Genomic DNA, 13,301 nt, shown 5'->3' on the forward strand with positions numbered 1-13,301 from the left:
AGATAGATAGATATAGATAGAGTATATAGTTTCAGTCCTGGACTCTCTTCAGAATTTCAGATTTATGTTCCAATTGCCTATTTCATATCTTCCTTTAGATGTCAACAGACATCCCAATACCCACGTAACCTAAACAAAAACTTTTACTTTTTCTCCAAAGCAAAATGTTTCCAAACTACTTCTGTTTCAATCTTTTCTATCTCAGTAAATGACACCTCCATCTTCCTAGTTACTCAAGACGAAAATTGAGAAAGTATCCTTAAATTTTCCTTTTCCTCCATTCCCCCATATCAGCAATTGACTCTCCTAAACATATTCAAAATCTGTTCATTCCATTCCTTCCATTGCCGCTATGATCATCCTAGTTTTAGCTACTTTCTCATTACAAAGAATAACAAAAAAATGAACACTTAACGAACCCACCATTCAACTTAAATACTATAAAATTACCAATATATTCTTAGCCCTGTCGTGCCTCCCCAGAGGTAACCACTATTCTGGATTGTATGTTTATCATCCTCATACTTTTCTCATAGCTTTCAGAAATGTATGTATCTCTAAACAATAATTAGTTTTGCTTGTTTTTGAACTTAATCAAAATTGTATACTACAAGTAATCTTTTGCAACTTACTTTCTTCCCATCAGCTCTGTAACACAATGCCTCCATTGATTGTAGTGTGGATGAAACGTCCCTGCTTCTATTAAGAAACAAGCTCTTTACTTGTGATCTGGATGTTAAGAGGTTATGTTTCTAAAAAAATAAAGATGGAGGGAGTATTCAGCTACATCAAATGCTGCGGCTATGTCCAATGAAATAGGAACAGAGAAGTGACCCTTAGATTTGGCAAAACCATTGCCAACCAGGAGCAGTGTCAGTAGAGTGATGGGAACAGAATCTCAATTGGTGTTGTTTGAGAGCGAATGTGAGGTAAGGGAATAAAGGCAGTGACAACTCACAACTCTTCAAGAAGTTCTGTGAAGAAGAGCAGAGATGGGGGGCTAGCTGGAGCATGATATGGTATTAAGAAATCCTTTGCCTGTTTGTTTTTGTTTTTAGGATCAGAGATAATCAGTGTATTTACAAGGTGATGACAAGGGCCCAGCAGGGAGGGAGAAATGAATGATAGAGGAAAAGTGGGAGAGAGGTCCTTGATAAAGCAGGAGGATGGGATCCAGAACTCAGGTTAAGGGGTTGAATGGAACTAGAGATGCTTCATCCACAGTAAAATCAGTGGGGTGCTGTGTTAGGGAATTGATGATGAAGTTGGAAAGTTTTCAACGTGGAAAGATGAGGGAATCCCTGCCTGATTACTTCCTTCTGCTCAGTGACGTGTTAGGCAGAGGCATAAGTTGAGAGAAACAGATCATCAGAAGCGGGCAGGTGGAGGGACTGACAGTACCAGCTGTTGGGAAGGAACACCCATGTGGATGATGGGCCATCAAGAATAGTGACAGAGGTGACAGGAATAGGTGAAAAGAGAGAGTGAGCCAAGTGTTAAACGTCATCAATCAAAGAGGAGGAGGGATGGGGGAGTCTGCGTGGCGCTTGCCATGGGGCATAGTAGGTGATAACGTCTGAAGGCAGAACTCACCACTAAAAACTTGTTTAATCAAGTAGGTGATTGTAAGATCTGTTTGAACTGAGTTGTTTGGAACTAGATTTTAGATAAATGTATCACACCCCAAAGCGTTGACATCAAGGAACCAAGGCAGTGAATGACTTATCTCTCTTGTCCTGCTTTAGAGCATGACTTGGGCCAAAAAATGCTTGCATGTTTCATTTAGTCCACTACCTGAAACCTCTCAAGAAGGCTTTTCCCATATCTACTTTGTGTTAGATTCTCCACGTTCACTGTTCTTGGAGATCGTTATACTTCTCTTCACTGCTGGCCGAAACTGTGGAGGGATTGCTTTCCACTGCAATTCAGGTGTTCTCGTCCATGCCCCTGCGCTTACCTTGGCTTCAGATATGGATGCTAATCTCAGCAGCAACACACGGCTTGGCCCAACTTGTTTACCACACATATTGTTTCATGGAATCCTGGAATCTTGGGATTTTCAAGTTGAAAGAACCCTCGTGGTCATTTAGGCCCATCTCCTGCTTACATTAGGATCTCCTCATTTTTTTATGTTGGTGCCTCCCTCCTCTTTAACTGGACAACTTTTCCTTCTACTAGGAGGTACTTTTCATCTCAGGAGAGCTGACTTCCATTTCTCAGTATTTGTATTTTTAATCATTTGTACCCATTTGTTTTGTAATCATTTGACATAGGAGCCTTTGATTTTCCTTTTCTCACCTGCCTGTAATAGTTTTATCTGTCTTCTGTTAGATAATGCTGAGGTTAGAACTTGAAGTGATTTCGTGACAGTTGAATATCAAAGATTCTAATATTAGCCCTTTTATTGCTTTAAGCAGCAGTGGTTTGACACCCCGGTCATGAAATGTTACACTTTGAAACTCATGCAGACTCGGCTAATGATTCCTCTCCCAGAGAGGCTCACACTGCAGGTGGGCACCATTAAAATTTCAGATTCACTTTCAGTTTACCCTTTGAAGAGAATATGATTCTAGAATTCAATTCTTAGCTCTGTAATATTCTGTAAGGTTGTAGATCTTTAATGAAGCAAGGAATGTTCCCTTTAAAATTCTTACAAATGTGTAATTAACTGAAGACCCTGAGCACTATGGAACAAGTCAACTGGCTCTGACAGGGAGCAGACCCAAGTTTCCAGATGCTGATTATGTAGTCAACGTCTGGATTATCTTGTCTGTGGCACGTTCAGACCTTCACTCAGTGTAGTGAACTGCAAAGAAAGAACAGGCTCTTTGGGGACAGAGAGACCTGGGCTTTGCCATCAACCAGCTCTAATGTTTTGTAAATCACTTAACCTTTGTCAGCCTCCTTGTCCTCAGCTGTAAAACAGGTATAATCCCCTGCACCCCCTGCATGGTGTGAGGATTAAATGAGATAATGTGCATAAAGCGTCTGCATGTCACCTGGCACATAGTGGGTGGTCAATAAATGTCCGGTCCCCTTTCCTCTGTTGCCTGTGCTTTTTTCCTTTTTGCATCTGGATAGCAGAAAAAGGTCCTGGGCTTGCTTCCTGGGTCACTCTTCATAATCCTGAAGGATGGGGAGCATTTTCAGAATGTCTGATGTATTTCTTACCGCTAAGTCCTCACTGCAAGGGTAAATACTACCACTGGTGGGAAGAGAGGGGGAAGAAAGAAGTGAATGTTTAGAAAAAGCAAGAAGAGAAGAGGGCAAGAGAGGCAGGAAGAGGAAGTGACAAAGGAAGAGAACAGATCACAAAAGAGGCACACCAGCCGGGGATGGAAGTATTATAGAGAAATTGTCAGCCCTCTCAGAGCCAGGCGACTGCATGGCGCAGGGTGAAGACCACAGGCCGTGTAATAAAACAGATCTGTGTTCAAAGCCTGCCTTCTCCAATTAGCAGGGGCTCTTGAACAGGTTGCTTTGCCTCTTGGCACTTCAGTTTTCAAATGAAGAAAACGGCACAGCTAAATTTACCAACTGCTCACCGTGTGTGAGCACTCTTCTATTCATTCAAATTCTCACAACAGCTTCATGCGTAGAACTACAATCCTCGTTGGACGGGTGGGGAAACTGGCTAAGGATGTGGTTAACATTTGTTCAAGATCACAGAGCCGGGATTTGTCCATAGATGGCTCTGGAGCTCACACTTTAACCGCCGCACTAAAGCTGTGTACGTCACGGGAGTGAGGAGGACGTGAGATATAGCTGTGAAAGGGCCACACAGGACCTGCCTGGAGTGTGTGCTGGTACATGTGCTCCCTTCCTTTCCCTCTTTCTCTTCTCCTCTCCCTGGCTGCTTATCTTCTCTTATCCAGGTGAGACTTAATTTTCTGGAAATTTCCATCTGGCTAAATGGAACTTACTACTCCAGAAGGAACCTCAATGTAGCCTCACCTCAGATGCACTCTAAGTGACTATTAAACAAGTTAGGTTGGTGTAACTGAAGCTTGTTTTCAGTGGTTGCTTCTATTGATTCCACTCCTGGGTGTAAATCAAAACAGCTGATAGTGGGAGAAATAAAACTACTACACACACACACACACACAGACACACACTCACTCACACATACACACACTTTTATACACAGGAGCTGTCTGTTCAGTTTCTTTTCAAGTATGTTTGATTGACTTTCTCAAACTAAATTAGGTCATATTTGACCATTGTCTTACAGACTGGTGGTTATTTCTTCTATCAGTTCAGCCTGTGTTTCAGCACCAAGTCGATAATGTTGCTTGATTTGTCTATTTGTCCATTCATCATTGAACAAAGAGTTACTGGAAGCCTGTTACATTCTAAGCACTGTGCTGGGATTGAGGAATATTAAGATGAATGAGACAGGGCTTCTTTTCAAGTAGATCATTGTCTAATGACCATAAAACCAAATAATTATACTATAATGTGGAAAGTTCAGGAATGGAGATGAACACAAAGTTTATCATTTGTATTTTGTGTTTTTACAGGATCAAAAAATGTTTTCCTTATGATTTATGTCTTTATTTTTCTGCTGAGAATTCTTTCTGCATTCCAACGAAAAAGAACCACACATACTTTCTTTGAGTTATTTTATTAATACATGTTTTAAGAGTAAATTAGGAATCTAATTTCCTCATCATTTTTTAAAATTTGTTTTTAAGGTAACCTTGTTTTTTCTGACTTCTGTGGCCAAAGATATATATGTTCATTGTTTAACATAAGAAAAAGGAAAATACTGGGGCACAAAGAAAATTGAAATTATGCTATAAGCCTACTCTCCCAGAATCATTTATTGAATAACCAATTGACTTTTAAAGTTTTTATATTGTGTGTGTGTCTGTGTATGTGTGTATGAAAATATGATTTTTCCCCTTCAAAACAGAGCCTACTGGGATGTTAGATGTCTGGTACACGAAACAGCACTTTGACTACAATAGACAACAGATTTCTCTTTTCTGGAAGGTAAGTTTTCAGTGTCAACTTAAAATTCAGGAGAATTATATATTTGGTTTTTTGTTTTATTTTGTTTTTATTGAGATGTAATTGACATATAAAGAGAATTATATATTTGAACAATAAGTTTCAAGACCAGAAAAAGACCTTTTATTTCCACAATGGCTTTGATAAGAGACTTCAGAGACGTTGTTGGAGCTCATTTGCTCAGCCACATCCCCATGATTCTTGAGTCACTGTCACTTACTTGTGCCAGATGAGGGGGAGAGGTCTGGCTGAGTTCCTTCCTCCACACAATCACATCTTTTCCTTCTCCACCTCCAATCGGATCGAGGTTGCAAGCATGTCCACCCTCTGACCCCACTAAGCCATCTCTTCTGACTCGTGTCCCCTCTCTGCCCACCCTTCTGTCTCCTACATACAATATGCCCAGCAGTGACCAGGCCACCTTACTTATTCACTTTTTGGGAAATTAAAGATGGGAATCCGTGGATGTGGATATTTAGGAATATATTTTCTGTAGTCATTGAAAAGGGAGAGGGTGGAAAGCAAGCTGTGGTACCTCAGAAACACTAATAATAGTAGAAAATAACACAAACAGGGGGAGAAAGCAGCTCCTCCTCAGAAACAGCAGGAAGATAGTAGTAAACGCAACAACCTTCCAGAAAACAACGAGGCCTGAGTTGTTACAGAATGTGAAGGTTTCACAAAGTGCCAAAAGCTGGCATTGTCATTTCATTTAATCCTAACGAAAACCTTGGGAGGTAGGTACCAGGTATCCCCCACTTAACAAATGGGAAAACCGAGGGTCAGAGATCGGAAGTTCTTCCCAAAGTCGCCCAGCTCCCAAGCGCAGAGCGGGGACAGAACTCTTTCTGCTACAGCATGACTCATCTTTGCTGGAAGAAAATCCTGTTTGAATTGGCATGCCCATAAGAAGTGGTGTTCAGGTGAGCTATACTCCTCTTTAGTTCCCAAAACCACAGCCCGCTCACTACACCTTTTCCAGTTAAGGGTAAGTAAACAGTTTTGGAATTATGAAGCTGATCGGCGTGAAACTAGAAGAGTCAGAGTATGAAGGTAAAGTCCTCTGAGGGGGTTAGGATGAGACATTTTGATAATTGCAGTCTTCTTCAGTTTTAAGAAATGAGCTCTTTCTCCCTCTTTTCCTTTCTCTCTCTCTCACACACACAATGTCTGGTGTAAGAGGAGACTGCTATAAATAGCCGGCTGAGTCATAATCAAGCTCTTCACTCTGAAACTAAAACTGCAGTTTAAAATTTATTTTAAAATAAAGCCGTTTTTAAAAGCAAGACAATTCTCAAAGCAAGACTTTTACAGCAGCCATAGTTTGTGAATATAATAGAAGAACCCAGCGCAATTCTTGGCTGTTGGCTTTCATTTTTACAAGTAAGTGACTAGTTAAAACCAAAATTCCTCTTCCCATGAAGAGTCCTCCTCCCAAAACATCCTCAACAATGATCCGAAAAGATACGCTGTGTTAGTCCCACCTCACTCCTCTCTGCTCCAGGTTGCTCTCAGTAGAACGAGGGTAATGATACTGGCATCTGTGTAGCTGATGAGACGGGTTGTGGGGATCTGTAAATGAGAGGACACAAACTAGAACAATCCCTGGGGCCACCAAGGAAAAGTGAAATGGTGCTGCGTCACAAATTATCCTAACAGTGAAAGCAACACACCCGGTGCCGTGCCTGTGTGCTTCTCTCTGTAACAAAGAGCCTTTAGAACAGGCACGATGGGGGTACTTTGAAAGTAGAATAAACATTCATTCCCACAGGTGATGCTTAGCAAAAATGCAAATTCTTCTCTGCTTCTCATTTTAGTCTTGTTCCTAATCCTCACAAAGCTTAGGTTCTAAAATGAGGTCTTGGAATTCAAAAGGACTTTAATTCTCCTCTAGTCCGCCCATCCTCTGATAAACATTGCTCCCACTCCACCCAGGACAGACAGATGTCTCTGCTGGGACCTTCTGGGACAGGGAGAATTCCACTTTGTGTGCAGCCCATGCATGATGGGCATCTCTTATTGCTAGAAAATCTTTCCTTTTGTGGAGCCAGAATTGTGGGTGCTTTGGACTGGAACTGGCTTGAATAAGAAACCAAAAATGTAAATACTAGAAGCTTCTAAACTTGGCACCAGATGGTGGTCATGACAGGGCGCCTTCAAAACCTTCAGTGACTGTCCAGCCTGAGGGGCGCCATAGGAAAGTTGGCTCTAGTCCTCAGATTTGCAGGGCTGCTGCGAGATAAAGTCCGTTCCTGCCACACCCTGGGCTTCTTCAATGGCCCTAAACAGGCCCCTCACCTGGGAGTGGGAATGAACACTGACCACAGGTACTGAGATGAGCAGGCCTGCTTTGGACCGAGAACCACAGATCACAGACCTCTAGAGCCAGAGGGAATTTAGCCAGCAAGCAGTCCCACCACTCTTTTTTTTTTTTTTTTTTATGTGAGGAAGATTAGCCCTGGCCTAACATCTGTTGCCAATCCTCCTCCCCTTGCTGGGGAAGACTGGCCCTGGGCTAACATCCATGCCTGTCTTCCTCTACTTTATATGTGGGATGCCTGCCACAGCAGGGCTTGACAAGCGGTGCCTAGGTCCACGCCAGGGATCTGAACCCGCAAACCCCCGGCCGCCCAAAGCACAGCACACAAACTTAACCACTACACCACCAAGCCGGCCCCCCATCACTCTTTTAAACGTGGAAACAGGTCTAGGGAGGTGAAGCAATTTCTGATGAGTGGATTTCGGGGGATATGGTGCTTGTCTCTGGGAGCCTTTCCCAGGCAGATATCACTGCCCCTTCTGTTTGGAACCACTGCTGTCCCACATGTCCCACTGGGAATTCCTCACGCCACTCTATGGAAGGCTCTGGAATTTGACGGAGTGATGACAGAAGGGACTCGTCTAAACGTCAGACTAGAGAGAAACGCTGCAGGCAGATCAGGTGGCTTGTGGGGGCCCCAAATCAGGCCTCCTCGGGGAAAGGAAGCGAAGACGTGCATGTGGTGGGTTTTTTTTTACTTTGAGCAATACTGGGAAACCCGACGAGAGGGACACCCCACCGCTGCAGAGAGGGGAATTTCAGGTCTCAGCCCAGAGGAAGCCCCGAGTAAAACCCCATTAGCCTGTGAACAAAGTGAGAGTACGCTTCTCTCGTGGCTGGGAAGTGCAGGGTGACCTTTCGCTTCTGCAGGATGTTTACATTAGAGGAGAATGACTGGGCGCTGGATGGGTGCGGCCCCTGTGTGTGTGCGTGTGTGAGTGTGAATGTGGGTGTGAAGTATGTGAGCGTGTGCACGTGTTACTGTGTGATGTGTGCACATGTCCACATGTGTTGTCTATGTATGTGAGAGTGCAAAGGGTATGTGTGGATATGTGTGTGAATGTGTGTGAGTTTTGTAGGTGTGAGGGATGTGAGTGTGAGTGTGGGTGTGTACATATGAGTATGTGTGTGAGTGAGTGTACATATGTGACTGTCTCAGTACGTTCAGGCTGCTATAACAGAATACCAGAGACTGGGCAGCTTATAAACAATAGAAATCTAGTTCTCACGGTTCTGGAGCCTGGAAGTCTGAGATCAGGGTGCCAGCATGGTGGGGTGAGGGACCTCTTCTGGGTCGCAGACTTCTTCTTGTATCCTCACATGGCGGAAGGGGTCAGGGAGTTCTGTGGGATCTCTTTTCTCAGAGCTCTAACCGCATTCATGAGAGCTCCACCCTCATGGCCTAATCACCTCTGAGGCCCCACCTCCTGACACCATCACACTGGGCATTAGGGTTCCCACATGTGAATCTTGGGGACACACAAACATTCAGACCATAGCAATGAGTGAGTGTGAGTGTGTGGAAGGTGTGTGGGTGGGTGTATGTGGGTATGAGTGTGTGTGTATGAGTGTGCGTGAGAGTGTGTGTGTATGAGTGTGTGTGTGAGTGTGGGTATGAGTGTGCGTGTAAGTGTGTGGGTATGAGTGTGGGGGTGTGTGTATGAGTGTGTGTGTGAGTGTGCTGAGGGTGAAGGAGACCTGTGCTTGGTTGCTCTGGTTCCCACATGGTTACTCATTTTCCCACACCTTGGTTTCTCCTGAAAGCTCCACTTCCTGAAGAATATCCTGTACTATTTTTTGCCAAAGCTATTTTTAAGAGAAAAAAATACTTTCCATTTTGAAGCCAAAAAGTACAACCTAATCTGTGACGTGAAACAAGAACACCTGGGTATTGTTAAAACAACAAATGCAGTAACGAGTAGACAATGTTGCTGTCACAAACAGCCCCAGCGTTGGTTAGAGCCCTCACTGGGCCTGGTGGCAGTCCTCTCCCTTCGAGGCCCTCCATCATCTCCTCCTGTGCAAAGGTTCAGATCCTTTCCTGTGCTTGGATTAAGCCTTGCAGTCCATGATTCCAGTACCCTTTCTTCCAGTGAATACAGCATGTGTCCTTTGAGAAGAAAGTCACCTTGGGTGGGTGGGTGGATGGATGGATGGATGGATAGGGAGATAATGTGTGAAAAGATATGACAAGGGGTTAGAGCCGCAATAACCTTTCTGGTTTCCCCTGTTAATTTCTTCAGAGTCCTCTCACTGTCTTGGTCATAGCAAATCACAGACTTTCTGAAATTATAGTTGAGGCCGTAGGTCTGGAAGAGAAATATGTGTGTAAATGAAGCTGAATTCACTCCATTCATTCATTCCTTCAAACAAACATGTTAAAGCCCCTCCTTAGAACCAGACAGTGCTGCATGCCAGGGATGTGGAAGTGAAACAGACAACCCCAGTCCTCAGGGCCTTGAGCTCACAGCCCAGCAGGACACACATAGGAGTGGGGAGGTGAGGGCACTCAGATGCTAAGGAGGAGTTGATGATTCAGCTGCAGGGATGACTGTCGGGTCACCCAGTAGAAAGGGGAGTGGGTGAGGAGTCAGACCTCTGGAAAGGTGATACTGAAGCTGACCCCTCAAGAACAGGCTCCCAGGACCAGGCAGGAGAACTTTTGGCAGGAGACCCTCTGGGGACTATGGGTTCAGCAGATCACTGTGGTGAAGCGCCATCCGTAGAAGTATAAAGCAAGCCACAAATGCGGGCCACATGTGTCATTTAAAATTTTCTCATAGCCACATTTTAAAAACTAAAAAGAAACAGGTGGAATTAATTTCAATAAATATTTTATTTAACCCAAATATATCTGGAATATTATCATTTCAACATGTAATCAGTATTTGAAAATCATTGATGAGCTATTTTACATTCTTTTTTTTCCTACTAAGTCTTTGAAAACCGGTGTGGCCACTAAGTGCTGGTCAGGTACAGTGGCTAAGAGTTCACCCCCCAGACAGCAGCACATCTCAGGTCAGACTAGCCTCCCTGCAGGGCCCGTGGCTTCCTGTGGCCAGCGGCTCCTCCCGTACTGGACCGCCCAGCTCTACGGCCTTGACGAGCAGTACGAAGAGCTAGGGAAACTCTTGGTTGTAAAAGTTGGGAGAATATTTGATGTTTTTTATTCATTAGTTAAATGAAGTAATTCGTTTTGGTAAACAGCTACCCTCGCACCATAGAAAGTGAGAAGAAAGAAAATAACAAGCCCCATACACCAGTTTACAGCACAGCCTCAGAAAGACCGTTGTGACAGGAGGCGGCTTATTCAGTCCATTCTCTCTCTCTCTCCCAGTGTTTCTCTACTTAGGATGAAGAATCTTCCAGCCTATGTCACATCACATCCAATGGATGAATTCTTTGGCCTCCTCATATGAAAGACATTCAGCACAAGTAGAAAGTATTATTTGTAACTTGATTTATAATGATGTAGGACAGAGGTCTATTGTAAATCCCCAGGAAGATGGGCTGCCAGGAGCCGGAGGCCCTTGTATAATTACGGGAGGTGTCCAATCTCAGAACCAATATTTAAATACAAAGCGGCAGGTGGGAAGATTTCGATAGTTTTGCAGCCATATTCAACTCTCCCTCCCTCCCCTTGCCAGCCCTTGTCCCATCACGGGCTGGCCTGGCATTTCTGAAGATATTTTCAGAAAGAACATGTTGCTTTCCATGGCTTACTAGTCACACATGGCACCAGCTGTAATGTAGGGAATTCAGCTGGACAGCAGAGTGTGGTCGGTGATGAAGATAAGAGAGTGGGTAGCAGAGAATTAACAGAAGATAGAAAACACGGATGGAAGGGGAGTTAACGTTTTGCTCTTACAATAATTTCCATTATTTTGCTGTTTTTCTAGTTGCAGAACAAGATAGAAATCATTATGCCAGGGTACTACCCAGAGGTCTGACTATCAGTTAAATTAGTTCAGTGTAGCATCACACCTGGGGAGTGTCTACTAAAGGCTGACATGCCAGCGGTGTAGAGTCCTATCTCCAGACAGAGCTGTGCTACCTGGGCTCAAGTTCCAGCTTCACCAATTACCAGCTGTGTGTTCTAGAGCAAGGTGATTAACCTCTCTGTGCCTTATTTTTATAATAATGGTATATATCACATGAGCTTGTTGTGAAGATTAACAAGAGAATTGTGAAAGGTGTCGCTGAGTCATTGTCAGGAGGCAAACATTGTGCATGACACTGAGGATGCAAAGATGAGCTGACAGGCTGGTGGGAAGATGGATCCACAGGTAGACCATTTCAGTGCAGTGATTTTAGAACTTCCCACAGATGACAGTTGTCTTTTGAGTCACTCCTTCGCTTGGACTGGGGTTGCTGAAGGCAGGGATGAGTTCTGAAATCAGAGTATGTGGGTGTAAGCCCACCTTGTAATCATCTGTATGACACTGGCAAGACTTCCATATTTGAAACAGTGTCCTTCCCTGAGCCCACCGAATTCTTCGATAAGCCTATGCCGTACATAGAATTATCCTCATTGTACAGAAAAGGAAACTGAGCCCCAGAGAGGTAAAACAATTCAGCTACGGTCACACAGCTGCTCTGTGGTAGAGCAGGAAGTCAAAGGATCTGCCCTGATAAGAAGAACTAAGTCAGCAGTGTTCCAAAACCAACCCCTCCCCGGCAGAAAAAAGTCTTCACAGACAAAGCTGTGACTAACAAGTATTCAAATTCCCCAGCTTTCTAAGGGGTTTAGATCACAGACTCTCTTCTTTGATATAGGCTAAGCTCTAAAAATTATTTGCATCAGCGGAAGTTCAGAAGTAAAATATTATTTCATAACAAGTACAGTAGGTTTTTTTTAAGTCCTAAGAAGAAATGATTTATCAGTTCACAGAAACACCCTCCCTCCAGTGTACAGTTATCCTCCCTTATCCAGTGTTTCACTTTCTGCAGTTGCAGTTACCTGCAGTCAACCACCATCCAAAAATATTAAATAGAAAATTCTAGAAATAAACAACTCATAAGTTTTAAATTGCACACCATTCTGAGCAGCAGCATGATGAAATCTCGCATGGTCCTCCTCCATCCCCCTGGAATGTGAATCATCCCCTTGTCCCGAGTGTCCACGCTGTATCTGCCGCCCACCTGTCAGTCACTTAGTAGCCGTCTCTGTCATCAGATCGACTGTCTCAGTATCACAGTGCTTGTGTTCAAGTCACCCTTCTTTTACCTCACAGTGGCCCTGAAGCACAAGAGCAGCGAGGCTGGCAATTCAGACACGCCAGAGAAGCCAAAAAGTGCTTCCTGTAAGTGAAAATGTGCAAGTTCTTGTCTTAATAAGGAAAGACAAGAAATCGTATGCTGAGGTTGCTAAGGTCCACAGTAACTCTCATTACAGTATATTGTTGTAATTGTTCTCCTTTATTATGAGTTGTTAATTTCTTGCTGTGCCTAATTTATAAATTAAGCTTGTATATATGTATATAGGAAAAAACAGTCTATACAGGGTGCAGTACTATCTCTCAGGTATCCACTGGGGGTCTTGGAACATGTACCTGCAGAAAAGGGGGGGGGGGTCTACTGTACTTCAAAACAAAACAAAACAGAAAACCAGGAGCCCTGCATTCTGACATGTGTCAGATTTTGTTCTATCGTGGATTACATTCACCACGTTCTTTTTGATGCTGAAAGCCTTTTCAAACAGCAGGTTTATGAGGGAGCTGTTCACTCTTTGCTTCTTGGACAAACCTAAGTCAGAAAGGCTAAGTTTACTAAGTTTAGATCATTTCCTGCAGGACAGAGCAGAAAGAAAACTGAAGGAGAGGAGCAATAGGACAGCTTTTCCTTTTTAGCCCACTCTTACCAGTAGGAGAGGTGACAATGACAGTAGGAACACAGGCTGGAGTCCCGCTCTCAGCACTGCCCAAGAAGGTACGAGAAGCACCAGGTCTTGGAGACACTCCCAGGGACG

The 13,301-nt window shown here is 43.8% G+C and overlaps 1 protein-coding gene across 1 annotated transcript in view; it reads left to right on the forward strand.

The window, feature by feature from the left end:
- Nucleotides 1-13,301, forward strand: part of IL12RB2 (interleukin 12 receptor subunit beta 2) — a 63,682-nt gene that overhangs the window by 18,300 nt on the left and 32,081 nt on the right. The window contains exon 8 of the mRNA XM_058540318.1: nucleotides 4,916-4,995. Coding sequence (XP_058396301.1) covers nucleotides 4,916-4,995 — 80 coding nt within the window. The remainder of the gene's footprint in view (nucleotides 1-4,915; nucleotides 4,996-13,301) is intronic.

This window comes from Diceros bicornis, chromosome 4, assembly GCF_020826845.1.
Source record: "Diceros bicornis minor isolate mBicDic1 chromosome 4, mDicBic1.mat.cur, whole genome shotgun sequence".
Taxonomy (NCBI): Eukaryota; Metazoa; Chordata; class Mammalia; order Perissodactyla; family Rhinocerotidae; genus Diceros; species Diceros bicornis.